The sequence below is a fragment of the Miscanthus floridulus genome, chromosome 3 (assembly GCF_019320115.1).
Source record: "Miscanthus floridulus cultivar M001 chromosome 3, ASM1932011v1, whole genome shotgun sequence".
NCBI lineage: Eukaryota > Viridiplantae > Streptophyta > Magnoliopsida > Poales > Poaceae > Miscanthus > Miscanthus floridulus.
Genome location: NC_089582.1, coordinates 119,372,787 through 119,397,559, shown reverse-complemented (window position 1 = coordinate 119,397,559; position 24,773 = coordinate 119,372,787). Strand labels below are relative to the sequence as shown.

The 24,773-nt window shown below is 47.2% G+C and overlaps 3 protein-coding genes and 1 long non-coding RNA gene across 4 annotated transcripts; 2 read left to right on the top strand and 2 right to left on the bottom strand.

Annotated features, from left to right (window-relative positions):
* Positions 1-56: 56 nt before the first annotated feature.
* Positions 57-4,182, bottom strand: LOC136542208 (protein ALTERED PHOSPHATE STARVATION RESPONSE 1-like). Its single transcript, XM_066534537.1, has 4 exons — positions 3,077-4,182; positions 2,771-2,970; positions 1,828-2,051; positions 57-1,170 (listed from the first exon to the last, which is right to left on the bottom strand). Exons 1-4 carry the CDS (start codon positions 3,813-3,815, stop codon positions 393-395), a joined length of 1,941 nt encoding a protein of 646 aa, XP_066390634.1. The 5' UTR covers positions 3,816-4,182; the 3' UTR covers positions 57-392.
* A 4,412-nt stretch (positions 4,183-8,594) lies between these two features.
* Positions 8,595-10,832, bottom strand: LOC136546662 (protein POLLENLESS 3-LIKE 2-like). The gene is made up of 4 exons (XM_066538627.1): positions 10,568-10,832; positions 10,263-10,475; positions 9,984-10,139; positions 8,595-9,843 (listed from the first exon to the last, which is right to left on the bottom strand). Exons 1-4 carry the CDS (start codon positions 10,760-10,762, stop codon positions 8,884-8,886), a joined length of 1,524 nt encoding a protein of 507 aa, XP_066394724.1. The 5' UTR covers positions 10,763-10,832; the 3' UTR covers positions 8,595-8,883.
* A 426-nt stretch (positions 10,833-11,258) lies between these two features.
* On the top strand, positions 11,259-17,752 carry LOC136546663 (uncharacterized). Its single transcript, XR_010781413.1, has 3 exons — positions 11,259-11,395; positions 14,065-14,173; positions 17,672-17,752. It is a non-coding gene; the product is annotated as an uncharacterized lncRNA (long non-coding RNA).
* Positions 17,753-23,084: 5,332 nt separating this feature from the next.
* Positions 23,085-24,392, top strand: LOC136546661 (MYB31 transcription factor31-like). Its single transcript, XM_066538626.1, has 2 exons — positions 23,085-23,503; positions 23,600-24,392. The coding sequence occupies exons 1-2, from the start codon at positions 23,241-23,243 to the stop codon at positions 24,114-24,116; spliced, it is 780 nt and encodes a 259-aa protein (XP_066394723.1). The 5' UTR covers positions 23,085-23,240; the 3' UTR covers positions 24,117-24,392.
* The last annotated feature ends 381 nt before the right edge of the window (positions 24,393-24,773 follow it).

The following is a 24,773-nucleotide window of genomic DNA, read 5'->3' as shown; positions in this document are numbered from 1 at the left end:
AAAGTTGTCAAGCCCCAATTAGAGTTCACTGACCATATACTAGAAATATAATTTAGGCGCGGGAAAACAACAATTGCCACAAGGGCGGCTCATTTCTGAATTGCAGACTACTGTTATCAGTCACCATCCAAGTCTCAGCTCATGACATAAAGTTCAAACCTTCTGATTGAAAAACCAGAGAACCTGCATCCGAGCAAGAGATTATCTCTACCAAAAAGGAAAAGACGGCCTCAAGTTCAATTACTTGGTGTAAATGAACTTGACGGGATTTTTGCGCCTACTACTTCTATAGTCCCATTGAAACCTGATAACAGCCACACAAAGGTTGCAAGGTATTTTTGTTACTAGAAATCTAGGACTGTATACATTTTATACAGTGAGGCAACATTGCTTCAGGTCAGCAGCCTCTTCACGTCGAGGATCCGGTCTGAGCTTCGCTTGAAGTTGTACACCGACTCAAATGCCTCCATGCAGACGCTGGCAAAGCCCGTCATCGCCTGGAAAACGTTAGGGAAGCCAGTCTGCAGGTTATTCAAGGTCATTGCTCTTGTGACCCCAATGCTCTTCTCATACTTGCTCTTCTCCTCATCGGCGCGGCTCCTCAGAGCCTCAACCTTTGCCCGCTTGTCAGCTACTGGTGATTTTCGTGACATTTCTCTGTAACCTTCAGCACCAATATATGACCCATATTTTGACTCTAGGGATCTCAGCTCCTCTGCCTTCTTCTCAAATTCTTTGAATGCAGACTCTGACCTCTTCTTCTGCTTCTGTTCCTCAGCTTGTTGAATGACAACAGCATGGATCACTGTTAGGAGAGTCTTAATCCCTTCCGAGGCCACCTTATCTGGGATTCGGTCGATGGCTAGCTGCCATTCCTCACACAAGCTATAAATATCTGAGTTCTGAGCTTTAGTCAGTGGGTCGTGATGGCAGAACAGTGATAAGCGAAGCCAGCCGGTCAGTGAGTAGACATAGTCTCTCTGGGATTTCACCAGACTACAGAAGGCCGAATACCACCTGTCAACCTCTATCTCAAGCTCAAGAGCTGCTTGCCGGTGGACATTGGAAGTTGGGTTAGTATTCCGAGCATTGTTGAGGTACTCCAGCTGCTGCACGATGTGGGTCTGAACTTGATGACACTCGTACATACCCCTCCACATGCTCATCAAGCTGCATTTCACAAAAACAAGCACACATGAGAATGGCAAAAACAAAAAAAAAAATCAAACTTCTCAAGAAAGGAGAGCTACAGCCTGAGTTCAATGGATTGGACATATTTACTGTATCAAAAGATTTGCTGATATTTATTGGGAAGCTAGTTGGAGGTGAGAACTAGTTGCAAACAATCAACACCCCCTTTAAGGTTCTAACATCACCGATACCCAGGCTGATCAGGTAATGGTGCCTGACAGCCTGGGATCAATGGTCAGAAGATTCAGTCAGAACAGTCAAAACTCCAAGACCCCACTAGCTCAGCAATACTTTTAAAGGTTTGTTCAAATCAATAAAAGGTACCTTGCACAGTGACAAAGCTACTTTTACAAAGCCAAAAAGAAAAACGGCAATATGGTGTGAGGCAGTGGCTAATGAACAATCGTCATTACTATTTTTCGATAGCGCTAGTAGCTTACACTTGAGCATGGGTAGAAGGACGTACTACTGTTTCTGATTGGTAGCTTACACTTGAGCATGGGTAGAAGGTCGTACACCATGGACCATATGTCCCACCTTACTCTCATGCTCAAATGCAATGCAAAGTGACAGGTACAAGTGGAGTACTACTACTAGATGCAGTCGGGAAGGATGATGAAAGGAGATTGTACTAACCCAGCAACCAGCTCAAGCAGCTGGGGAAATAACTCGGATTCTCTGAGCCTGATTATCTCAGAAGTGGTGGTCTCGATGGACTGGTTGGCAACCAGCATCTTGGACTCTAGGCTCTCAATCTCCATCTTGTTCTTCTCCATCTTCAAGTAATCCACACCCTTCACCTCTTGCTTCCTCAACAGACTGACCTTCTTATCATGCTCCTGCTTATACCCCTCATAACTCTGTTTGCAGTTAAAAAGAAAAAAAGTCATAATCCTACCAAAAGGCACACAAAGATGATACCTTTAAAGTTGTATATAAAGCTACAATAACATGATTGCTTAACAGATGTGAACATGTGATCAGAGTAGCACAAATCTATCTTCATCATGACAAAGAAAATAGGCAATCAGAATTCAGAACTCATCTGATCAAGTATGGATAGCAAAATGGTTATCAACAAAATACAGTTGAACATGAAATCAAATCTTCACAGCCCCGTTCAGATTCAGCCAAACATGTTTGTACAGTAAGGATAAAATAAACCATGAAGGTGATTTACTGATCTTTCTACTTGGAAGAATCCAAAAGCATGCTGGGTTTCATCTTTGAAGAAGCTCCTGACAGGGGAGAGAAATAAAATACCGACAATGCAAGCAACACCCACGTGCATTGCGCACTACACGTCATTGTGTCCACAGCCTTTCTTGTTTCTTCAGTCAAAACCAATTGCCACCACGGCTGAATCATTGTTAGCAGCAACAGAACAAAAGGACCCCCCTCAAAAGCACTTCGCCACTCACTCACTCACGCAGTCACACACTCACACTCCTTTAGATCTGAAGAATCAACCAGTATGTTTCGATCATTCTGTATGTTCATGCTAATACTAAATGAGAAAGAAAAGGTTAAATCCACTGTCACTACTAAAGTTAAAGAGCAAAGAAGGAACTACTCTTACCTTGACCTCAAGAAACAGCTTCTTCTCCCATGCGTAGAGCTTCTCCACGGTGGATGAATGACTGAGCATTCCACCGCCTCCGCCATTGCCGTCTCCTCTCCCAAACCTTGTGAACCCATTGTTACCTTTCCCATACCCTCCTCCTCCGCCCCAGGTCCATCCCATGGGCTTCAAGCTCTTGCTGTAACTCAGTACCTTCCCTGCAGCAGAAGTAGAGAAAAGGATTCGTCGGCAATAAGCAAAATGTGGTGAAGAAGAAACAATCTATTGAACAGTTTAACTGATTTGTTGAAGAAAAGGGCATGCCTGGTAGGCTGCTGTTGGTGGTGGGCTCGGGGGGCTCGCAGACGGGGGCCTCGAGTAGTGCAGCAACGCGGGCGCCGGCGTCGGCTGCCTTGAGGAAGTACTCATCGAGCTCGGTGGCGATCTCCGCGAGGTCCTTCTTCCCGGCGCCGCCGCGGGGTACCGCGACGACGGTGAGCTCGCTGGGAGTGGTGGAGGTGGTGGTAGCGGTGACGATGGAAGGGGGCGCGGCCACCGCTGCAGCGGTCGTGACGACGGGCGGCGCGGCGGCGATGGGCGCGTCGACGACGGTGGTGGCGGCGTCGTCCCAGTCGGCGTCCTCGGTGGCGGAGCGGGAGGAGGAGGGCACGAAGGGGTCCCAGAAGTCCCAGCTGGACGGCATTGGCGGCGGCGGCGGAGGGGGCAAGATCGCGGACGCGGAGATCGAGGAGGAATTTGTCGTCCAGGACCTGGTGGTCGGGGAGGGGCTGAGCGGCGGCGGTGGCGGCGGGGGAGGCGGCGGCGGGGACGGCGGCGGCCCGTGGTGGTGGTGGGCCGCGGAGGAATGGGGGTGCGGGTGGTCGGACTCGGCGCTGGCGAAGTGCAGCAGCGAGGCGCCGGTGGCCCGGAGCGCGCGCAGGTAGAGCGCGTGCGCCGCGGCCATGTCCCGCCGCGCCTGCACCAGGTGCTTGGTGTACCGCCGGCGCGCCTTGCACCGCGACACCGCCTCCAGCCGCTCCAGCCGCGACTGGCAGCAGCCCATCGCCGCTCCGGTTCCGGCGCTCTCTGATCACCACCACAGCACACCACACCACACCAGCTCTACCTCCAATCCTCCCCTCGCTTCCCCAAACCCAGCAGTCCAGCACAGCACGGCAACGCAGGTAGTAACCGTTGAGGCGACCAGACCAGAGCAGGAGGCTACTGCTGGAGCACTAGTACCCGACCTCTCTCTCCTCTGCCTTCTCTCTTCTTCACATCTCACGCAGTCCTCGCTCCTTTTACCGGCTTGCCATTTCTGCGGCTGGAGCACTAGAGTAGAAGAGTGAGAAGTGAGGGCCGAGGGATCCTTTGTACGCGTGCTGCCTGTGACGACAGGTGTGTGTGCAGCAGCCCTGCACGGCAGTACCGCACCGGTGAGGTGGTCCACCAGAAGTAACCGATCGAATGCGGTGCGGCCCGAGTAAAAACAGCGAGGCATGAGGTTTCGGGCAGCGTGCGGCGCGACCTTGGTCTTTCTCGGGCTCCCCAAAATCCCTGAACCACCCCTGCCTTTGCACGCGCCCGTCGCCCAGACCGGGTGCAGCGTGGGAAAATCCACGGCTCCAACGGTCGCGGGGCTTCGGTCGTGTGTGCGGCCGGGGGCCGGTTTCGGCTCGGCGTTTGGGTGTGGAGCGGACCCGGCTGCGTGCCGTGCCGCTCCGCCTCAGCGGCTGGCGGGCGTGGAGGGAGGCCGCGGCTTTTTGGTGGGCCGCACCGCAGGCAGTGGCGTTCTGGGTCTCGGTTTTGCTGTTTTTGAGCCGCGGCACGCGTCTTTTGCAGAAAGCACTTCGAAAGGGACGGGGCCGTGGTGGTCTGTTGCCGTTGGAGGAGGCTGGGAGCGGACTGAGAGAATGCCCTGCCCGATCGCGATTGGCAGTTCCTTGCGGTGGGTGCGCTCAGCAGAGGCGGCGCGCTCCGGGGTGGCGACGGCTTTTGATGATTGACCGCCACCGTTGCGATTTCAACCTGGGGGGACGCGCTGCTGATATGGCCCCGTTTAGTTGGCTGGCAAAGTTGGGGCCGCCGGAATTTGCTTTCGCTGTAGTGCACTGTAACATTCATTTGTATTTGGTAATAATTGTCCTATTATTGACTAATTAGGCTCAAAACGTTCGTCTCGCAAAGTACAACCAAACTGTGCAATTAGTTTTTGATTTCGTTAACATTTAGTACTCCATACATGTACCGCAAGTTTGATGTGACGGGGAATCTTCTTTTTATATGGTGTCAAAATTTGGATTTTGGGAAACTAACCAAGGGCATGGTTCGGGTTCGGCCGGACGGCCTCTGCGCTACAGACATTTGAGCAATCCTAGGTTTGTCAAGTTTCGAGGCGTGGAACATGAGAATTTTCTTCCTTATTTTTGTATTTTTATGTGAAATTATTGCACAATTTCTGCGAAATTTCTATATTCCAAAACAGTCTCTCAGTCCACGGCTGAAAGCTTGCTATACCAAACATGAAACCAACGAACGTTAAGAGCACTATCATTTTACATAACATGAGACATGGTATAGACGTAGACGCTTACTCACCTCCTATGTAACACACGTACACAATCTATTTCTATAAGTACCTCCAAAAGACTGATCTAGACAATGACATTAAAAAAATAAATTTGTTAAATCCAGATAAATACGAACACTCGTATTAAATTAATAGCAACGCCCCTGTTGATGCTGTCTATTTTCATTTTGTCACCGTAGATACTCGCTTCGCGTGCCGCACTATTGATTCAATTGTTTTTTCTTGACATTTGGTGCAAAATTCTGCAGAGTCTGGCGCAGCTGAACAACGTGCCACTTAACGAGCTCAATGCCGATATTCGGAGAAAGGAAGAGAAGTTGGCTGACATGAAAAAGAAGTTCAAACAAATGGGGCGGGCTGGTGAGTGAGTTGGAGAGCACGGTCTAGAGGCTCCGTCACTTCCTACTAATCTCGATGATGATTCTAAGAAGAAGAGGATAGCCGCCGAAGAGTCCGAGAACTCTCTGCGCATGGATTGCAAAAGGCTTGGGAAAACACGGGACCACGAACATGCGAAGTACAAGTCTTTTTAGAGGTCTATGTTTGAAGAACTCAGGGCCTGCTTGACACAGTGTTGGGTTTGGCTGCACACCGAACTAGATTTGAGGTCGGTGAACGCTGGAATTAACCTTCTTTGGCTGGCTCCATCTCGAGATTTCCCATCTTGACTGAAGTGTTGAGCCTCACGAACAACTTTTCTTATGTGGTTTTTAGTGCACTTTTGCAAAGTGCTGGGGCAAAATGTGACCACATTTCAGGATTTGGCAGTGTGTGAACTCGATTCCTATGATCTATCGTAGTCGTAGCCTATGATGGAGATAGAGTGTCTTCTGAGGGCATCAAATCTGCATGGAAGCTTTATGAAGTCTTGTGGTTGACTAGTGAAAAATAAATCACCGTCCAAAAGGTTGCCTGCATTATTACAGAGGTTGATTCCTTTTTAGAGCCGGTTTGGTTCTATTTAGTCCCTGGACTAAAGTTTAGTCCATACCTATTTGGATCCAGGGACTAAAAGCCGTTAAAGCTACTATACAAAGACCAAAATGCCCTTCTCTCTCACACACACACTCCTTCTGTGCATCAATGAGGGGCAGGGATGTCTGATGATTTGAAGTTTAATCTTCACTATGTTGTCTTGATCATGGTTACATGTTCTGTCTTGTGCTGGTCTAGTTATAGACAAGAACCCAGGAACCTTAGTTACTCACTCATAGTCAGCTATGCATTTGTCTTTTATTTAATTTGTATTCTTCTATTGCTACACTACTATCTGTTATCGTTGATCCCATTAAACTTTAGTAGTTGATTGTGATATAATAAAAAAACTATATTTATCAATACTCTAGCCAGACCTAATTAAGGATAAAAATGCATTTTTTTGGAATACTCTCATGTGAAATACTATAACAATATTCTATGCACTTACAGAATTTACCTACTTGCATAAGGAATATCAAATGCCCCAAATTGGATTGTACACATAGCAAAATATACAAATAACCGAGTAACCATTTTAGAAAAAAGTTTACCACTTGCAATTTACATGGAATCTTTCCAATGCCATTGTTGTCAATTGACACAATGATGGCGTTTTTGGGGATTATGGAGTTTTAAATGACACATGCAAAATTGACCTTTGACACAGAATTTGAAATGAAAGATTTCGGTAAAACCAAGTTATGCTTAAGTCTTAGTATAAGGACTTGTGGTCTTTCAGTCTGTAAAAATGGACCGGTATCCATTTAGATCGTGGGATGACAACCTTAAGCATACTACCATCAAAGCGCTCATGTATCTTGGAAATCACAAATGGGCTTGATATTGCATTAGCAGATACTTTGCTAGCACAAAAACAACATAACTACTACAACACCGCAAGGTGGGATTCAAGGAGGATATTCATAGATATCCATATGGCACTAAAAGATTTTGATCTATAATTACATAAATTAAGACACAACCTAAGTGGTACATCAAGATAATGGCCATTTGATCCCACAACGCCGGGCCCAATACTAATTTCATTGTTGTAGAGTATCCTCACACGAGTCATTGAAATAGACTCTAACAGTTACTTCCACATATCATTTTGGAGCTTCACACGTATGTAATTCCATTGGATCACCAACCATTATCCACGAAGATAGTCTTGGTTGTATTGTCATTGCCCAAAAATATTTTCTCCCCATAAATTGCAACATAGTGGAAAATAAAATATCTTACAAGAGTAATCTTGCGATAACTTCGCAGATTCACCGAGTAAGTCCATACGCATGGAATTGGCATTCCACTTTGAGAGTTGCAAGGTACAAGTGAAGTCCTCAGGTGAACAATAACATGTAACACTTGAGTTAGAAGTTGATTTATTTTAGGACTGAGGAGTATAAGAACATATGTCACACCTGCTATTTTCTTCCAACAGTTTTTGAGAAAAAATATCAATGATATGCATTCCTCATCATATTTTTCCCACTACAAATCACGATGCAATCCGATTGCGCTTGTTCCAGTTTGGTTTGGCTAGTACGTAATAGATAACACTGCAAACCGTTACTGGTCAATGAAATGCAGGTACCGCTCCTCACCTGGCGCTAACTGATACGGCCGCTCCGCTCGATTTGCATTCATGAAAACAAACAATCCACGGTGTCTATTACCTGGAAGCATTCGCACAGTGATAAGGTCCCATTTACATTCCCGTTTGCAATGTTGGAGCCAAACAGCACCTAAGGTTTTTGCGTTTTTTCTTTTAAGGTTTTCTCATGTGAGTTACAATGAGACAATAACTGAAATTATTATATATTTTCTCTCCATGTTTTTTGACAAGGTTTTTGTGCAATCCTACTTGCATGGGTTTCCCAAAAGGTCCAGTCCATTTTCAGGTTGAAGGAGTTTCCGTGGTATATCCTCAATTTTTCCACTTTGTTTTCAGAGATATTAACGGGTTACTGAAGAAGCTACGATCGATTTAGGGGAAAAGTGTTAGAAATCAAATGGACCGGACCTTTTGAGACTGTCTCATACTCTGTTTTAGAGATATGGAGAGGTTGTGGTTTTCAATTCGATGTTTTCGATCACCTTCCAATTCCAATGTTTGAATAAAAAATCTAAATGTTTTTGTTAAAATAGTTAACTTGCTCCGTAATTTCACGGACACAGGAAGAATGCACAGCATACACGATTGCAGTGAAAGTCAAAACAACAGATGAGTCACCGGATAAGCACAAATGAACTTTGTTATTTCAAAAGAAACGAAATTAGAACAAGATGCAGTCCACTTCTATTACAAGGAGAGAGCCTTGTGTCAAAGGAAGTACACGCTTCCTAAAGTGTCAAGCTGAAGAAGCGAACAAAAGAAACTGCTGTTATTTTGGTGTGTTAATAAATTCAATTAAAATCAGCATCAAATTAAAATCGAATTGAATCCCTGATTAATTTAGTTGCCAGACAGGAGCTCCCAGGAGAACAAGCCCTTTCTCCTCTGTATTGCCACCTCAAGCCTGCCTGCTGTGAGTAGGAAAGTGAAGAAAACCAAAACGAATCAGAAATTGTCCACTGTCTGTGTGATGTCCTGGAAGATCCTCAGCCTCTTGCCGATCTTTTCCTTCACCGCTGGGCTCGTGTCGCAGCTCGCCGGCAGCTTGCCGTGGCCGTTTCCTTCAGCAGGTTCGTCGTCGAGCACTGGGCCCAGGACAGCCGCGACGAGGGCCTCGTCGAATGCGCTGTGGTCGGGCAGCTCTGGCCATCTGTCCTCAGCTGAGAGCGACTTCCTCCTGCCGCTGTTCTCGTCGATGCTCTGCTCCTTGTCCACCACTGCTCCTGCCTTGTCCATGCAATTGCCGGACCGTGTCCGCTTCAGGTTGCCCAAGGGATCATGGACAGGAGCTGGCTTCTGCTGCTGCTGCTGAGGCAGCGTGTTGTGTGGCTTCTGCTGCTGCTGAGGCAGCGTGTTATGAGGCTTCGCTGCAAGCGGCGGCACCCGCAGAGAGTAGAAGGGCTGCGCGTCCACACTAAGCATGTTCGCCTGGATCGCCGCCAGCTTCTTGCTGACACTGGCGTTTTCGTCGGCGAAGCGGTCGCGCGGCGCCGGGGCTGGTGCTGGAGCCGGAGCTGGAGCCGGAGGTGGCAGCAAGTGGTCGATGCAAGGCTGCGGCTGCCAGATGCTTGAGGACGACCCCAGCAGCAGCGCATCAAAGAGCCAGTTAGTGTCGAGCTGGTCAGCCCGCGGGCGGCCGATGAGCTTGGTCTCGAGGTCCCGCAGCATCTCCTGCGCGCGCTCGTAGGCCTTGAGATGAGAGTCGGCGCCGCGCAGACCGTCGACTGCTGCGGGGCGTACCTGCTTGAGCACATCCTTGGCCTCGAGCACGCGGCCCCGCTTCATGAGGCAGATGCCGAGATTGCACATCTTGTTGTTGTCCGGCCCGATGAGCAGCGCCCGACGGTACGCCCCCTCCGCCTCCTTGTAGTTCTCCTTCTGCATCAGCGCCCATCCCAGGTTACCCTGCACAGTAACAATGGCAAGATTGATCATCATCAGCGAACAGAGATTGAGCATTTGTGTTGAAGATGGAGGCATGGAGTGATCGAATATTTGAGCTGAAGCTATGGATTCAAGAAATTACGAGAAATGTGTGCACTTACAAGGAGCCTGGTGGCTTCTTGCTCGAGGGTGACCTGGAACTTGCGGCCCTGAGAGCGCGCCGTTTTGGTCCGCTTGCCGTTGAAGGCATGGCCCTGGTGGATCAGCTGCAGCTTGTGCTTGAGCAGCGAGATCTGGTCGTCCAGCCGCCCGCATCTCTGCGCACCAAGACAGCAGCAAGAGCGCACTTAAATTCAGTACCGTCTCAGAGGCATCAATCGAACACATACGTGCACAAAAGGTAATCGACGCGTGGGAGGCGAAGAAGGACGAGCACGAACCTTGTAGAGATCGAGGAGGATGTTGTCGAGGGACTCCTGCGCCTGGTCGGAGCACCGGCTGCGCAGCGACTTGATGGCCTCGATGGCCTCCTCGGCGCGGTTCTGCTGCTTCATCACGATGGCCATGTCCTTGAGCGCGCTGTCGACGCGGTCGCCGGCGTTGATCGCACTCCAGAACAGCGCGATCGCCTTCTCCGGATCCTTGTCCACCAGCTGCACCGCCTCAGAGGAGACCCAAATCAGATCGAATCGAACCCACCCCCGGGAAGAAATAAAAAAACGCACGCGCGCGCGCATACACGTACCTGGACGCGCTTGGCTCGCACGTAGGGCGTGTCGCCGACGGGCACCTTGTGCGCGACGTGGAAGGAGTCGGAGTGGGTCCGCAGCATGGCCGCCGCCGCCGCCGGCTTGATGGGCGAGCAGGGGGCCGACTTGGTCGGCCGGAGGAGCCCCACGGCGGCGGCGTTCCACGGCTCCTGCTGCATCTGCTGCATCATCTTCGCCTTGAAACGAGGCGATTACAGGGAGCAGCAGAGCAATAGGGAGATGACGGGAAAGCGGAGCGGTGGCAGTACGCTGGTAGCAGGAGGCATTGGATTCTGCAGGAGATATATGAATCTGCTTGGGGTCGTCCGACCGTTGGAGAGCTAGCCGTTTGGGCGAACTAGCCGTTGGGATGTCCTGGGCCTCTCCTTCCCCCATTCTGTTCTGACTTCACCTGTTACAGCCCACCAACTCTTTGTGGACCCGGCCCGTCACGTAATGGGGCGTGCCGTTGTTGTCGCGTTGCTTTCCTCTTGGCGCCTGCCTTGCCGGGCGCCGCCACGGCCGGAGCTGGGTTCGGTCGGCGACTCGGCGCGGCCCCGTTATGCGGGTTGCGGCGAACCTTTCTTAATGGTAGGGACGGTGGAGGCTGTGGACGTGTGCTACCAGGTGCTGTTACATCTGTCGCGTGGTGGCGCGCGCGTCCGTGGCGGTGGCCGGCGTGATGGTCGACGAAATGCCGGAGCGCTGCTGAAGGAAAGGCTGCGGCGATGAGTCCAGTTTCTTCATCGTAACCTATACGAAGCCACGATCGGGGGACGATTGGGAAGAAGTCACTGACACCAGGGCGTCAAGCTCACAGCGATGTAAGTGGTCGAAATGCAAATGTGATGCTTACATCTCTCGTTCCATTAGAGGCAATAGGCAAGTACAGTAGTTCTTATGTTGCTTTCGTATATGTTATTAACTTGTCGAGTTGGATGAACTTCAGTTCTCTTTGCAAGTGCACATTATTTTCATCATTCTACTCTTCTAATTGATCCTATATCTTAGTGTTTATAATCTTTCGCCCACTATACAATTAAAGGGCGTACCCAGTGCAGAGAGCTCCCGCTTTGTGCGAGGTCTAGGGAAGGGTGTCAGTGGCAAGCCTTACCCACGCCTGTGCAATGCGAGGAGACCGCGACTCGAACCCGGGACCTTCCGGTCACAGGCGGTAAGACTCTACCGCTTGCACCAGGCCCGTCCTTCTCGCCCACTATACAATTGTTCCCACATAATGCTCTGCTGTAGCTATTTATAAGATGGGATTGTCACTGTTCTGTACACACGTTTATGATATAGTGGTAGTTTGAGAGGCATATATGTGCGAGTCAAATTTCTGAGCAAGTTTCATGTATTATGGTTGTCTTGCAGTTGTATGCCAACATGACTCATTTAATATAGATGACAACTCTGTCTCAATACAATGCTAAATAACCTAGATAGCTTATGGCTATAACCTACAGTCCTTTTTGAAATAGGTTCATTAGCATTCATCATGTAAGTATAGCATGCTGTTTTTTTATTTTAGTTTCTTCATAGGTTTGCATTTTAGTTTCTTCACGAAGGGCAGACCTGGTGCAAGTGGTAGAGTCTTACCGCCTGTGACCGGAAGGTCCCTGGTTCGAGTCGCAGTCTCCTCGCATTGCACAGGCGAGGGTAAGGCTTGCCACTGACACCCTTCCCCAGACCCCGCACAGAGCGGGAGCTCTCTGCACTGGGTACGCCCTTTATAGGTTTGCATTTATTGGTGTAATAGACTTTGCTAATACCACTGTACCTTCATTGAACATTGTTCCAAATAATAAGAAACATATCGATGTTTTTTGTGTTTTCTATATTGCCAATCACCTTATACTTTTTGAAATCTTGTTTACTTTCTTTCTGGATTGATATCTGATAGAAAAGCTCCTGTAAAAAGACTCAGTGACAACACCTCTGACCCCCATGATCACTATTGCCGCTCCTTAGAGAAATTTGAGAGATGCCTTAACCAAAATTTCTGATACAAGGAGGATATTTCAGGTTTATTAAAAGCCTCTCAAAGACAGTGCTAACCGTGTTGAGACTATATATATGGGCATGGGCGCCAGACGGAATGGATTAATCACCCGTTTCTGTGTGAATCATAACAGGGATGATTGGTAAAAGGTACCAACATGATGATGTTCAGTTCACACCATTGTAAGTGGTCCAAATTCAAACCTTAGTGATGCTTGCATCTCTGATTCAATTAGAGATGTAGGTCTGCTTTCCTGTATGCGGTGACATTATGGGTTGAAGAGTGTTTGGGTCCAGACTCCACAGCCATTGTTCTCCCTCAAGTACTGCTTATGCAGAGTTGCAGACCTTATGTTCCCATAGAGATTTGGGTCAACTCAAGTGACCGCCTGTAACCTCCTATTAACATGGTGGGGATATTAGGGAAGCCCAAACGTGAAGAAAGAATTATACTTACCTCTGGCTTGAATTTAGATATAAAGGTTTTAAGATCACCATAGCTGAACCTGAGAAGTTTGTTCATGAATGACATTTGTTAACATGAGCATGACTCTGTTTGTCTATCTTTGTTGGTGATGTATGCAAATTGTTTGATGACAACAATATATCTGGGGATACTTTTAAACAATTATGGTAGTTGGAATATGTCATAACAGAAAACTGATAAGGAAATAATTTGAGCTTCTGCATTCTTGGGGCATTCCGTTGTTCAACCGTTAATCACATATGCATCTGTAGGCAATAATGTGCATTTAATTTTATTTGGACACATTTGTAAAACTAACGAGGAGCTGGTCTAGTGGTAGTTAAAAGAGGGCCAATTACATGGAAATGAATGGTATTAGCTTGCCAAGGGGTCTATCTGATCAAACATTCATACCGATAAATTTGTATGTTGGGTCATATTTCAGTTTCGGTTGGTTGTGATAATCTATCAAGTTCTAAAACTTGATCCTCTTCAGCAGACCAAACAACACATCCAATTAGTAACTCAGTATCAGCCAAGGGTGTTGTATTTACAGAAATTACATCCCCTGGTAAAAGTAGATGTGTCTGTTAGGTTATATTTCAATTTCGGTTGATAATCTATTAAGTTGGCGGAGTTGAACAACTTGATCCTCTTCACTTCCCCAAACAACACCACATCCAAATATCCAATTAGTCAGTAAGACAATAACTCAGTATCAGCCGAAAGTGATGTATTTACAGAAATTACATCCCTTGGTAACCTAAATGTGTATGTTGTGTTATATTTCAATTTTGGTGATCACCTTATCAAGATGGAGTTGTACAACTTGATCCTCTTCAGCAGACCAAATAACACAACATCCAGTTAGCCATTAATTCAGTATCAGCTGAAGGTATTGTATTGCAGAAATTACATCCCCTGGTAAACCAAATATGTTTTTGTTTTAATTTGAAGGTAATTCTTTGAGAAAATTGATGTAGGGTACATAGTGGAATCTTGATTTTTTTTCTTCTTTCTTTGCAGAAATCCACTGGTTCACAGATTCAGACAGAGTCAAAGGAGCATATGAAAGGTTTTTATGTCATCTTTTGGTGGATGTGGACGCACTAAGAAAAGGAGCTCATGGGACAGGGTAAGCATGATATTGTGTTCGATGTAAGCACTACTTCGAAACTTGAGCGTTGAGTCTTATATGGTAGCTATGCACAAAGTGCTTCTAATACGGCAAACCAGAAATGTTAAGTGAACAAGAGCAACAAGCATTTTGAGTCTAGGATGCTAATTAATATAACTACTGCTGAAATACAAAAATATTATCACCTTCACACAACAAATTAAGCCTTTTTAAAATAAACAGATTAAACTTTATTTTTTATTTTTTAGAAAAGGAAAAGAAATAAAACTTTTGAACATGCTAGAATGCCAAATTTTTAGAAGAGCATCTTTTATTTAATGGGTCCAAGTTCATGCAGTTCTTTATCTCTTATGTCTTCATTCCGAATTTCCGATGATGAAGGATTATGTTATTGATTCCCGGTTGAACTCTGATTTGGAATTATATGAATAGGTATAGGACATAGGTTTCTATTTGACCTCATGTTCAATTTATTTGAAGACAAGTCAAAGTCTCTGGTTGTCAGGCAGTGTGCTAGTGTTGAAGGTTTTCTAGTCATCCTAGAATCCGAATGAAAGACTGCAACAGTGACTGTTGAAGCTGGAACAGTACTAATTTGATGATTTTGAGGGCAAACGTTAATCTTGGCAATAAGTTTATAAATTAAAACTCCCAGACCTGGTTCTTGCACTTCGGTATGATTGTTATTTACATAACTTGGGAAGCACCAGTAGGACTTGGTATGAAATTTGAACTCATGGCCAGAAAATGGGAACTGTTAGCTGATGAATTTGGGTTGAGACTAACACCACCCCAAATCCAATAATAGGCAATTGCACTAAACAATGCGAGAGGACTGGTAGGTTGAGAGAAGATTAAGGGTGAAAAGAATGGTGCCTGCAGGGACTTGGGAGCTTTATGCAGGCCTATAAGGGGCATGTAGGCAGGGGCAACAAAGAGTGAGTTGGGACAGACAGAGGAGTTATGGATAGGCGCCATTCGTGCTAGTGCTTTTGCCGTGTCGTGGGGATGGCAATTTTAGCCGTGACTTTCCTGAAGAGACGACAGCAACCCCCTAGACCTACCTCTCTCCTTACCTTCTTTCTCCTCCCCCTAACTAGAAACAGCCCAGCTTGCACAAGGAGGCTTGCACCACAAGTGTGTGGCTGAGAAGTGGAAGGTAGAACTAATGCACATAACCAATACCACATCTCAGCTACAAACCATTTCCCTACCCTCCTCTTGCCTGACTTCATGCTTTCTAGAGCTAGTGCCTACCATTTAACTACCAAAAAGTTATGATGCTAGCGCGTTGTTTGGTGATTGCACTCCTTTTACTTGTCAGATGGTGATTAAGGTACAACCGAAGTGGTTTACTAGCTATAGCTAAGTGCACCAAACAAAAGAGGGACTATTAAAAATGTATCAAATCAGACGGTAACAAACTGACAGGACTAAGCTCGATTTGTAGCTAACTAGCTTGTTGTTGCTTAGAAATAACAATTAAGATCACGTGAATGTTTGTTTTCGCCACAAATTTTCATCATATGCCACAAAAAATCACCACAATTATCTAAGGTTAGGCGCTCAAAATATTTGTCACATCTTAATCAATGTAAAATGACCATCAATACCCTTATTAAATTTGATAATATAGTCACTTCTCTTTGACCAGAGTATTTAATCAGGGTAAGTAGTGGAAATGCTAGAATAACTGTACCATTGACATTCTCGGTGGACAAGTATTGTAAAACATTTTTCGCAGGGTCATGGACAAATATTGGAGAACAGAGTGACAAAACAGTTTGATGTCTAGCTTGCGATTGTTGGATTGTTTGGTTTTGAAATACACCTCTTGTCGTATATGTTGCATTTCCTTTACTGTCAAAAGTTATAAACTGTTCATCTATCTGTTTTTTTGAAACGCACTGTTCATCTAGAATGCTCAGTTTTTCATTGTTTTTTACCTGTATAGACCCATATCCTTATGTCTCAAATCAGCTAGAAATCTAGGTATAAAATCAAGTTATCCTTCCCATCCACAAAAAAAGAACAAAATTTGGAGTTAGATCTGGAGCTATGATCACTCAATGACAACAGGAAAGAAATAAGGGAGGACACCAGAAACAGTGCATATGGAGGACCATTGTGGAGTGTGGAGTCCCAATCATTCTGGCCCCAACCAAAACTAATGGGGTTTGGGATATTTCCTCTCCACCCAACCAACTATATGGTCCATAGTTTGGTAACCATCCCGAAACGAATATATTAGGTAGGCAGATAGTATAATGTAACCCCAGCTGGGTTTTGTCACGGATATGTAAGCTTCTCCTAACAAGTAACAACACCAGCTGGGTTTTTATGGTCCACCTCGCAGAGTTATAATTTCATCTGCTTCCCATTTTCCACACAATCGGCTGCTTTCAGCAGTGCAGAATATGTCCTATTTTTTTGGTTGAAAATTATAAGCATGGATAAATTCGGTATTTGTATTAATAGTCAAACTGATTGTAATTTTGCATCTAGTTAATAAAGCTTGCTTTTACCCCAAAAAAAAAGAGCGATACTGCACTAGAATGCACATGTTTAAGGAGTGGAGAAGGACCTGATCACAGTAGGTGTATTATTAAGGATCACTAATAATGTTCAATTATTATCGCCAAGTTGATTGGCCCTATATAAATACGATATCCATACAATCTGCCTTGTTGCGAAAAGATAAGCGATACAGATGCTGGAGCTGTACGGCCCGTTCGCTGGTCTGAAACTTGGCTAAAAAACACTGTTCCGGCTGAATTGTTGTGAGAGAAAAACACTGTTCGGCTGGTTTGGTGAACAGTAAACCGAGAGGGGAACCAGCCGGCCGACTGGTCTGAACCAGACCAGCGAACCAGTCTGTAGTAATGTGTTTGGTGAATTTTTAATTTATGGTTGACCAAACAGATGAGCTAACCTACTATATGAGAGTACTATATTAAACAAATGTTCCACATGGAAGTAGGTTGATCAGAATGTGACAATATCTATGATTCTGGAAACAACATTGTTCTGGAAAAAGAGACTAAACAATACGGTGGGTGGCCAATAACATCCATTTAAGGGGTGCCAGATGCGAATTTCGAATCACTCTATTTTATTCTGGAATAATTGAATAAACAAGCAAGGAAAGGAAGTCCATGATTAGGGTTCCCTTAGTTTAGGACCCTGTCCTGTGTTTTTTTAGTGCAGGTATCAGCATATGGGTTTGTGGGTACACCAAAAACATTAGCCTTGTTGTTAAACAAAGAGGATGAGGGTGTCAAGATGAGTAGAGCTGGTGAGATCAGTCTGTTTTTTTTTTTAAAGTACATGAATGACGACCCGTATACAGCTACTACTCTGTTTTGGTGTACATTTTTTGAACGTAATGTCTTAGTGTACATCAGAAATCATTTTCATGTCGACATAGTAGTGCCCGAGGATGAAAACTACCTGCATGCACCTGCTGATCTGACCAAACTTCACTCTCTCTTGCAGGAGTTGAGAGCCAGATGACCCACCCACCCATTGCGTGGTGTAATTCTCATGTTTACCTCCTGTGCAGGGCACCTGTGTTTCACGGGGTGAGGACGTGATTTTTTTTTTAATTTTAATACTTTTTAAAAACTAATTTTAAATCTAACACGATCAGTTTTTTTTTTAAGCTAACACTTTTGGCCGCGCCTATTTCCCTGGCGCGGCCAAATGCCTGTGCCACGCTATGTATGGTGGTGCGGCAGCTGGCTGACGTGGCGACGACCGGAATCGCGACCGTTGACGTGGCAAGGCCTGCCGCGTCACCTATCTTGGCGCGGCAGTGCCGCGCCACGGCGCATGGCGCGGCGGTACCTGGACGGTTTACCGCCTCCACCGTGCCTCGTGCTTGGAACTGCGCCACTCGCCGCGGCCACGCGCCATCCACCTATTGCACCCACTACCGAGACCTATACCGCGTTTCAGATGTATGTTTCATGTGTTTTTCCTTTTAACTGTCACCCATATTAACCACCGTAATGACTGGTCTTCAGTTTCCCCTTACACGCCTCTCACATTAATTATAGGTGAATCAATCGATCACAAGCACTCGTGGACTCACGGTGTTGCTCCTAAATAACTCATAGGATATATACGTACGCACTCATCGTGGAAGTTCATCAGATGCTTTCGACTTCTGGCCTCTTCCTCCCTGTCTATCTTTTCAGCTCCATAGAATAGATAGAAATACAACTATAAAGCTACGATCCTGGATTCCTGGTGGATGATCTTCAGGTTGTGGAGATATATAATATGTTCCTCAATTGTTATTTGGTGCTCATCTGTTGTGTAGTATCTTGGGACGTTAGGAAAGCTAATCATGACTGCAGTGCTGCCGTGACACATAGAAACGAATATGAAGCAAATAAATGAAGTTCGTGCGCAAGTTCACAAGCTGCCACATAATATTTTCATTGTTTGACATAACATAACCAAATAATCCCGTAAGTTTCGGACGTCAATATTCGTTTGACCTAACAAACTAAGACCCAGGAGTGTAAGGATCCCTCGGACGTCTCTATCTCTTTGGATTTGTTGGTAACATATTGGGAGTATAGCCAACGTCGGTATGGTCACGTCGACGGTGCGTACGGCTCGTACCTTGTACCTCGTACCTGCAAGTATATGATACGTACGATTACTTATAATTCTTTATGATCGTTAGTTCATGGAGCATACATATTTAAAGAAACTATCTTTGTTAGTACCTGTGAGGCTCCTTGGGTACCAAGGCCTTGTTTAGTTGGCGGAATTGTTTGGGAAATGGTACTGTAGCACATTCGTTATTATTTGGCAATTAATGTCCAATCATAGTCTAATTAGGCTTAAAAGATTCGTCTCGTGAATTTCGTTTAAACTGTGTAATTAGTTTTATTTTTTATTTATATTTAATGCTTCATGCATGCGTCCAAAGATTCGATGTGACGGGGAATCTTAAAAAATTTTGCAAAATTTTGGGAACTAAACAGGTACCAAGCGGGGCATCACCTAGCTGAGACATTGCGATCTCATCCTGCGTCCAATCGTCCTATTGGTCGTGCTGTCTGCGGAAGCCCGGGGGGTCGTCGTCGTCATCGTCGTCCTCGGTTGCAGGGTCCTTCCCAGCGCTATGATATGGTGGTGTACGCATCGTGAAAGTGGCACCTGTCATCGGCTGAGAAGAGCCGGCTGCTGTCCTCAAAAAGACTGAAGACGTGCCACCCGACCGCGCCGGGAGTGGCAGTTCCTCATAAGGAGTGTCCATGCAGCTCAGCTTCTGAGCTAGCTTACTGCAACTCTTCTTCACCTTCTGCATAAATAGATATTAAAGTTAGTGCATTTCCCAAATGCATATACACTAAAGAAATATTTTCAAAACGGATAAATTTATGTTTACCTCCACAAAAGCCACGAGAACGTCTGGCCCCTGCCCTCTAGACTCGTGAAGCCGAAATGCTGCTTCGTTGGACATCCTTGACAATTGTGTCGCCTAGGTACAGAAATATGGTTGGACAGTTTTAGTATACATACTCAATACCAAAAGGATAACAAATTATACCATTCAAGTATCTTACCACGTATCTTTGAAGCGGGGCTCTCTGTAGCTGTGTGTCCTCCTTAGTGATAACGTCGTACACATCTTCGATGACATCTTCCTCCGAGTCCTCGTCAATCGCCTCCTCAGTATATGGGGGCTTGATATGTGTCCTCGTAGACCTATGAAGCCATCGTAGGTACTCGTTGAAGGTGTGCTAGTCGTGTGGAGGACCCGCATGGACCGACTGTCGTACCCTGTTCTGTCACAAATGGATGTGCGCGCTATGTGTCACGCGCCAATCCTTGGTCTTGTATCTCTTTCTACGGTCATACCTGCAACAAAACGATGTTAGTTGTACCATACACACCTCTGAATTGTAGTTTTGTTATTAATCGATAACACACCCGTGCAATCCTTGGTTGGTGGAGTAAAGCGATGGTGGACAACCTATCATTCTTTCAAATTGTCCGCAGACCCTGATGGACAAGTGAATCTCGACCACATGGAAGAAAATAAGAGGGACGTCGCAGCAATACTCGTCTGACTCGTCCCTAGTGACAGGACTGAGATAGTACTGGTGCTCCAGAGCATCCCAAGGACACCAATGCACCTAAAATTTCGTAATTGAGTTAGGTTGTAATATAGTGTAGATCGAACAAGACATAGGTATGATAGTAAAGAGAGCGTAACCTGGTGCTGTATCAGGACGTTGAGACCGTCCGTGTACTCTCTGTACTTGCGCCTCGCATTCCCTCTAACTAACTCTAATTCTGTCTAGATAAACAGAGTTATAGGGAGTGTATCCTGCCTGTTCCATTGCTGCATAGAACACGATAATGAATTAGCCATTAATAAACTCATCATATATAACCATATCGAAGAATATAATGAACCGAAATACTTACCGGTAAACCAGTACTAAGTGGCCTTCCAACGGGCCATCGTTCCCAACACCAAACCTGGAGTAGGTACGAGCAACCTCCAAGGTTCGCATACCCTGAGGTACGACGGTAGGCAACGCATAGCTGTCGATACGTCCATGCTAGGACTGCGCTGTCCCAGATGTACGCTGCTATGTTCTCCCACGGCTGACGTAGTATGTCAAGGAAGATCCAACTAATGGTGTTGCCCGAGGCATCTGAGAAGAGGAAAGCACCAAGAAAGTGCCAGAGCCACACTCGAGCGAACCTGTCGATCTGAGCCTTCTCAGCTTGTGGGTCTAAGTAATCAAAGCGCTCCGTGATCTAGGACGACAAAACACCAGAAGTTTTTCTAAAATTTACCAAAGAACACGAGACCCGATGGCTGCAGGAAAGCAATGCAAGTATTAAATAGGCTTCAATTTCTCACTTATTTTTCTTGGAAGCCTCGTCGTCCGGTGGAAGAAAGCCAATAAACTAAGCCACCAGCTCCCTCCAGTGATCGTTGTCAACTATCCCTGTCACTGGAAGTTCCCCCAACCGAAGGCCAAAAATAGCCTTCACGTCCTGCATGGTTAAGGTCATCTCGCCACAAGGTAGGTGGAACGTGTGGGTCTCAGACATGCACCTGTTATAAGAATAGAATGACTGTTAGTTGCCTCAAATTTGTTACAAGAAAGTTTACGTGCAAAGAATGCACTCGCACCTGTCTACAGCTGCAGTAAGTAGTGCTAGGTCAAGGGGCGGAAGACCGTGGTTGACAACACGGACAAGCTCAAGGAAGCCGGCACGCCGTATGTACGACGCATAACGCTCGTCCCATTGGTGCGCCCCGGTGTGCGTGCGGAGCCTCAAAGTAGGCAAGGCCACCTCTGCGTCGTTGTCACTCAAGATGTGTGCTCGGTGCTAGTCGTCGTACTCCACCTCAAGATGAGGTACAACGGGTGTTGCGTGGGAGGGGACATCCTGTTACAAATTGATAAACAAAGCGTTAGAGTATTCAAATTAACAAAATTCAAATTAATATTATGTAGCATTGCAAAATTTGAACTACTTGTTATGTAATATGAAAGCACATATTTATATTCAAAGTAAAATTAACCGACATATCACGCACTAGTAACATAAACAAGTTCACTAGGAATATAATCATTTGACGAAACTTCGTGAAGCCATCAAAATCGACGTATCACGCACTAGTAAGTACCAACATTTGTAAACTAGTATCTATACCCAAAATCCATAACTAAATAACTAACTATAAACTAAATAATGAATACCTAATCAATCCCTAAACCCAAAATCCTATCCTCAAACCTAAAAACTACCTACGTAAATCACAAATAAATTCACTAACCTAACTATCCTAAATCACTAACTATCATAAATCAATAACAATCATAAAACCATAACTATCCTATATTACTAATTATTCTAAATCACCAATTATTCTAAAACAATAATAATCAAAATAACATGAAATCGAGAGTGAGATACCTTAGGAGCGGGCGGCCTTGACACGCCGGCATTCGTGGCGCGGCCGGCGTGGGCGCTGCGCGGCGGGAGTGGCCAGGCGGGGCGGGCGCGGGCGCGGGCGGGCGGGCGGGCAGGGGTGCGTGCGGACGGGGGGCTCGCTCGCGATATTTATTCGGCTCTGTCGCGCCACGGATCAGAGCGCGGCAGTGCCGCGCCAAGATCGGTGGCGCGGCAGGTCCTGCCCCGTCAGCGGTCAGCGATTCCGGTCGCCGCCACGTCAGCCCTCTGCCGCGCCACCATGCATGGCGCGGCACAGGCATTTAGCCGCGCCAGGGCAATAGGCGCGTCCAAAAGTGTTAGTTTAAAAAAACCCGACCGTGTTAGATTTAAAATTAGTTTTTAAAAAGTGTTAAAATTAAAAAAAAAATGAGGACGTGGGGTGGGGGTGGAGGGCCTGGCAAATCGGCATCAGCGACAGGAAAAGGGCGATGAACCTAATCCATCCATCGCCGTAACCAAAATCAGGAACAGGGGCGGTGGCGGTGCGGTTAGTTAGCTGTTAAACCCAGCGTGGTGGTGGTAGAGAGAGAGAGTTAGGCATCCATCGGTACCCCATCCGTGCATGTCCATCCATCAGCACCCACACCCCACACACACGGTTGGCGCGTGCGTCGCTTACCTCACTTTACACCTACCTGCCGCTGCCGCTGCCGCTGCCGGAGGTTCCGTTACACGGACCACGGCCGTGGCGCTGTGTCCGCGCCCCTGTGGCCTTGTGCTTTGCTTTGTGAATGAAACTGGTAGTAAACCAGTTGGGCAGTGATGACTCGTGGCTTGGAGAGGGAGGCCTACCGCTACCGGCCGGCGGCCTAACCTTTTTGCCACCAACTCAGCCCGGCCTCTAGAAGACCTCCCGCGATCCAGTCAAGTGCCTATAAAATCCAGCCCCGCTTGGGCCTTGGCTCGCACCTCGCACTCGCAGCAGCAGCAACCAACATCCACTCCCGCAACGCAACCCACCCAAGAGGCGAGGAGGGGAAGAAAGCGGCGGCGGCAAAAGGACCAGGAAAGCAGCCAGGGTAGCATCGGTGGTTCGGTGGCCGCCCGTAGCACCTCCATCATGGGGAGGTCGCCGTGCTGCGAGAAGGCACACACCAACAAGGGCGCGTGGACCAAGGAGGAGGACGACCGCCTCGTGGCGTACATCAAGGCGCACGGCGAGGGGTGCTGGCGCTCGCTGCCCAAGGCCGCCGGCCTGCTGCGCTGCGGCAAGAGCTGCCGCCTCCGGTGGATCAACTACCTCCGGCCCGACCTCAAGCGCGGCAACTTCACGGAAGAGGAGGACGAGCTCATCATCAAGCTCCACAGCCTCCTCGGCAACAAGTAGGCCTCCCTCTCCGATACAATACCTCGCCGTCGCCGCCTGCAACATTTACACCATTCATTTGCTAAACTGTGTGTCTGTTCGGTATGGTACAGATGGTCCCTGATCGCTGGAAGGCTGCCGGGCAGGACGGACAACGAGATCAAGAACTACTGGAACACGCACATCCGGAGGAAGCTGCTGAGCAGGGGGATCGACCCGGTGACGCACCGGCCCATCAACGAGCACACGTCCAACATAACCATATCGTTCGAGGCGGCAGCGGCGGCCGCCCGTGACCGTGACGAGAATAAGGGCGCCGTCTTCCGGCTGGAGGAGCACAACAAGGCGGCGACGGCGGCGGCGATCGGCCGCGATCATCAGAACCACCCCGTCGGCGACTGGGGCCAGGGGAAGCCGCTCAAGTGCCCCGACCTCAACCTGGACCTCTGCATCAGCCCGCCGGCGCCGTGCCAGGAGGAGAAGGCCATGGTGATGAAGCCGGTGAAGCGGGAGGCCGGGCTCTGCTTCAGCTGCAGCCTGGGCCTTCCCAGGAGCGCCGACTGCAAGTGCAGCAACTTCCTCGGGCTCAGGACCGCCATGCTCGACTTCAGAAGCCTCGAGATGAAATGAGAGCGCTTCTCTTCTCTCTTTGTAACCTCCCCCCCCTTCTTCGTTTTGTTTTGTCACCTCACCTGGATGATATTTGGTTAGTTTCTTAGGTGAAAATACGTAGTAGTGAGTGAAAGAGAGATAAGGAAAAAAAAAGCGAGGATTTGTGCCCTGGGTCTTCCCTGCTGCTCTCTCTTGTTGCTCCATTTTGTCTCCTCTTTCTTTCTCTGTAATTACCATCACCAACTGATCATGGTTCATGGGCAATAATACTTGCTGCTTACTAGGTCTCTGAAAATTGACAATCCCGTTTCCAGGAGGGCTAGCTAGGTTCAGTGCTCGTGTGGCCGTGTGGTCTCAGGAACAACAAACGCTGGACCATGTGCTGAGGCCTAAGCCAGATCTCACGTCTACCAAACCACTACACCAGCATGTGACCATCGCCTAACCGTGCAGTCCCGATAAAGCGCCTCGTGAGTTAGACCACGCTTTTCCAATCTGACCTGCCTTTTTTTTTTTTTTTGCATCACACACACGACGCACAGCACAAAAAGGATAGGTCGTCATAGGTGTGTGCCTCTTTCTACCGGTATGCACCACTGTGGCACTGTGGTAGTGGCAGCAGCCGCCAGCCAGCAGCGTACACTGTTCGAGTCGCCCTCGAAGAGAGAAAAGGCG